This window comes from Homarus americanus, unplaced genomic scaffold, assembly GCF_018991925.1.
Source record: "Homarus americanus isolate GMGI-L3 unplaced genomic scaffold, GMGI_Hamer_2.0 scaffold18444, whole genome shotgun sequence".
Lineage (NCBI taxonomy): Eukaryota > Metazoa > Arthropoda > Malacostraca > Decapoda > Nephropidae > Homarus > Homarus americanus.
This window is the reverse complement of record NW_024723806.1, coordinates 1-5,000: the sequence shown is the minus strand read 5'-3', so window position 1 is coordinate 5,000 and position 5,000 is coordinate 1. Positions and strand designations below refer to the sequence as shown.

At 45.2% G+C, this 5,000-nt stretch overlaps 1 protein-coding gene across 1 annotated transcript in view; it reads right to left on the bottom strand.

Annotated features, from left to right (window-relative positions):
• LOC121863708 (repetitive proline-rich cell wall protein 1-like) overlaps positions 1 to 3,666 on the bottom strand; it is a gene marked incomplete at its 5' end in the record, with an annotated part of 4,631 nt that extends 965 nt beyond the window's left edge. The window contains one exon of the mRNA XM_042362443.1: positions 3,449 to 3,666. Within this exon, the coding sequence (XP_042218377.1) occupies positions 3,449 to 3,666 (218 nt within the window). The remainder of the gene's footprint in view (positions 1 to 3,448) is intronic.
• Positions 3,667 to 5,000: the final 1,334 nt, after the last annotated feature.

Here is a 5,000-nt window from a genome sequence, read left to right as displayed (position 1 = left end):
ACACACCCACCTCACCACCACCACACTCCACCTCACCCACCACACCACCACCACCACCACCACCACACTCCACCACCACCACCACCACATTCCACCACCACCGCTCACACCTCCACCACACACTTCACCACCTCACACTCACCACCACCACCACCACACTCCACCACCACACCTCCACCACCTCCACCTCACACCACACTCCACCACCACCACCACCACCACCACATCACCCACCATCACCACCACTACCTCCACCTCCACCTCACACCACACTCCACCACCACCACCTCACCACACTCCACCCTCACCACCACCACCACCACCACCACTACCACCTCCACCTCCACTCCACCACACTCCACCACCACACTCCTCCACCACCACCACCACCACCACACTTCATCACATACACATTCACTACATTATCTCTATTGTATTACCACATTATAACCACTAATCCCTCACATCTCTAGTCCAGTTACTGATATAAATCACTGATAATTACTAATACTCCTTATCATAAATTAACATCGCTATTCTTTTAGTATACAGTATTACCATATAGGACCAGTGTAGCCAAACCTGCGACACATCTCTCAACTGTTTATATCGCCACTAGAATATGATACTTCGATTATAAAACCTAAATTGATTCTGGCAATATTTTGATGGGGTGACTCAACAGCTGGTCCTTCCTGCGTGGTAGTTATCTGGTTCATTTATATAACATTAAGTCCTCCGCCGTCTAGTAGGAGTCGTAAAAAAAAAAGTTATATGCAGAGGGATTTAGAAGTATAAGAGGGTTGTAAAGGGCTTATCACCACTCCTGTCTCTGGCCTGGTGATGAGGGAAGCTGTTGATGGTGATAGTGGTGATGGTGATGGTGGTGATGGTGATAGTGGTGATGGTGATAGTGGTGGTGGTGGTGATAATGGTGGTGGTGATAGTGGTGGTGGTGGTGGTGATAGTGGTGGTGGTGGTGATAATGGTGGTGGTGATAATGGTGGTGGTGATAGTGGTGATGGTGATAATGGTGGTGATAGTGGTGGTGGTGGTGGTGATAATGGTGGTGGTGATAGTTGGTGGTGATAGTGGTGAAGATGATCATGGTGACACAAAGTGGTGATAATAGTGATAGTTATTAATTGTACTATATAATTCATCTGGCATCATAAAGCACGTACTCACATGACGCCGTTCACCCAACAAATTATTTTCCATTTAAAAATAATAATGAAAAAAACACATTATACTTAAAAGATTATAAAACAACTTTACATCTTTCAGGAGGCGGCCAGCTTACTTGATAAGCTTAAAAAACACCATCCAAGAGCCCAAGCTTACCATCACCCCCCCAGAGTCCCCTAAATTGGGCCATTCAACCAGCACCAATTCAACCCTTCAGATGGCAATGGGGTAATTGGGTAGTTTATTCACTCTAACTTCAGATGAATTTATTCACCTTAGGAAGGGTCTCTGTCCCCTACAGGGTTAATAGTCAAGGGGGCCAGACAGCCACATGTCAGGCTAGAGTGCCCTATAAGGTAAGGACAGTCTCTCATCTCTACAGCATTCAGGCATAAGTCCCAGAGCTTGTTTGGACCGTGAAGCAGTGTCATGCCAACAACACCGTCAGGCATTACATACAGTAGTTCTAATCCCAAGACGCATAAGACCGACGTAAGACAGTTGAAGTATGGGAACTAGACAGGAAGCAGCGGTCGTTTACATGAAATATACCATCATCAACACTGACAGTATATGAAGTAGTGTTAAAGAGAGCATTGATAAAAGAAGTAGCGCCAGTAACAGCAGTAACATAAGTAGCATCTATAACAGCATTAGATAACATGGAAAGTAGCGTCCCTCTCAGATATAGGTACAGTAGCATCAACAGTAACAAAAGGTAGCATAGGGAACGATGACTACGGTAGATATAAAAAAATATATATATAACAGTACAGGTATAGACAGCACCAGGAGCAATGGGCCACTGTAGAGATAGAGGCAATGATAAAAGCAACAACAACAACAACAACACAAGCACCACCACCATTTAGAGCACCGGATGTCACACACCAACACTACAATGGTGAGGGAGATGGAGGGGAGTCATAGTATCCTGGCTCCAGAGATAAAGGAGGAGTCGAGCCAAGTGTCTGGAGGGGAGGAGCCGAGGGGGAGGGGTGGAGCCGACGGGGGGTTGAGGCGAGGGGCGGGGTGTGGAGAAGGAAGTTGCGGGGAGGAGGAGGGGGGTGGCCAGCGCCTTCACTGCGGTACCCCGCCTGCACGGTCGATACAACAAACGTACAAACACAGTGCCTTTAGCAAGTACCACTACACCCGCGGCACTCTACCAAACACCACTATCATCACCCATTGTGTAGGAGGGAGGTGGTGCGTGGGAGGAAGTGTGTCAGCGTGGGAGGAAGTGTGTCAGCGTGGGAGGAAGTGTGTCAGCGTGGGAGGAAGTGTGTCAGCGTGAAAAGTGTGGGGGGGGGAGGGGATAATCAAGTGTGGGAGGCAGCGTAACAGTAGGAATATAGTGGCAGGCGTTGTGTAAGTGTGTGTAGTAGTGGAGGAGTGTGGGAGGCAGTGTGTGTGTGTGTGTGTGTGTGTGTGTGGCAATCCAAGAGTCAAGGCATCACACTCTGGCTCTCAGCTTCCAACACATGCCACGGGGTTCCTCAGTAGTAGTAGTAGTGACGGTGGCAGTTGGCGGCAGTGACGGTTAGTGGCGGTTGGTGGCAGTGGCGGTTAGTGGCGGTTGGTGGCGACGTTCATTAAACATTATTTTTTTCTTTATTAAATGTTTGTTAATTCCAAAACGAGCGTAAATTGTCCCTAGACTTTTGTTCTGTCTGGCTACAAGCAGCACCATCCATTAGTTTTGGGACTCCACGCAAAGCCGGAACTAGAACAAGCGCGAAAATAAACAGAAAAACTGATAACCAGTGAGTGAAGCCTGGAAGGTGTGTTAGGGGGTGGGGGGTGGGGGTTGTGGGGTAGGGGGTTGGGAGAAGGAGGGGGTAGGGGGGGGTGGAGAATAAATACGGGGTTAAGGAAGAAATTATATAACAAACATTTCCACTTAACACATATTCTAAACCCGTGTTCGCCAGCGGCCATTTTTTTTTTACCTACCACCAGCGGCTATCTTAACTTAAAAAACAAAACAAAACACAAAATTTAGTGTGTGTTATTATCATTATTATCCTCTGATACTGTGATAAAATTTAATGAGCAATAACGTGATATTAAGGGCAAACAGGAGAGAGAGAGAGACAGAGAGAGAGAGAGAGAGAGAGAGAGAGACAGAGAGAGAGAGACAGAGAGAGGCCAGTAGTAGGAAAATAAAAAAGAACAATAAAAAAGGAAGGAAGGAAGGAAAGAAGGAAGGACACATTCTATACCGCATACTATACCAGTTGTACCAGTGATGCTCTACCGGGGATACTTTACCGAAAGCAATGAATGAAGACTGATGTACCGGTGATGCTGTGACGGTGATGTTGTACCGGTGACGCTGTGACGGTGATGCTGTGACGGTGACGCTGTGACGGTGATGCTGTGACGGTGATGTTGTGATGGTGATGCTGTGACGGTGATGCTGTGACGGTGATGTTGTGACGGTGATGCTGTGACGGTGAGGTTGTGACGGTGACGCTGTGACGGTGACGGTTTATTACAAGTTATTGATAATTTTTACAATGGTTGGGACTGGGCTGTTCTTATAGCGACCAGTTCGTGCACGTATGGGCTGGATGCGGTTGTGGTGTCGAACAGCAATTCTCGGACTAGGGATCTCAGGTGGTAGTAGGAGCCGGTGTCGAGGATGGTGTAGAAGCTTCTTACCAAATTTGCAGATGAGGTCGTGGTGATGGTCAGTGAGAGTAGAAAGGTGTGTGTGTGTGTGTGTGTATGTGTGTGTGTGTGTGTGTATGTGTGTGTGTGTGTGTGTATGTGTGTGTGTGTGTGTGGTCAATACTCTTTCCTCTGTACACGGGTCAATCTGGGTAGCTTCTATTGCGTTCTGATATAAAGTGACGTCAGTGAGTTATAATGAAAAGTGACATAAGGAAGCTCCGATGAAGAGAGAGACACTGGAGAAATGAAGAAAATTGCAGTTAGCTCAGAAAAGTGACGGAAGATGATAAACGTAATGGGAACAATGAAAAAAAAAGCGAGATATATTAAAAAAGTAATGTGGGAAATGGAAAAAAATAATAATACCTAGGAAAATAGTACAGGTAGACATGATGAGTAAAAGTACCCAAGAAAAGTGACATCAACTCATCACAGACATAAATAACAAGACATTTAATAACTCAAGAGACATACACGTGTTATTAGAGTCACGTGTTAGAGGCGGCAATGAAGAACTCGAAGAATTCATTTACGTAAAGGTAATACACTCAAAGGGTACAACAGGGTGCCGGGAGCGTGAAGCGTTAAAGAAGCGTAAAGCATTAATGAATCCTCTTGGTACATATTGCCTGACGCTTATTAATACGGTGTTATGATGAAAATATTCCTCGTTAATGAAAAAAAATAATCATGTACCTAAAGGGTTGGTTTAAGATGCAAGAAAAAACGTCAAGAAATAACACCGAGAATTTATCGTAACTAGAGACATTTAGCTAAGAACAAATTAAAAGACAAAGTTAATGCTACAGATTTTTTTTCTAAGGTCATCTACTTTACTGGTGTTAAGTAAATGTATCTACTTAAGGTCCAGTGTTAATGTAAACTTAGTGTTATTTATGAATGTTAGTTTGTGAGCTTATTTCATTGAGTTATGTAAAATATTAAACATCCAGTAATGAGAAATACACGTCGGGGAAACCACTAATAATGTGATCCCATCAGACCTGAATACTGCTACTATATTTTGGTTAAGGTCTACACGAGACATCTATGATTATCAGTTACACGAGTTGTACAAGGACACACGAGGGGGGAGGGGGAAACACGGAGGGGAGGGGGACACACGAGGGGGA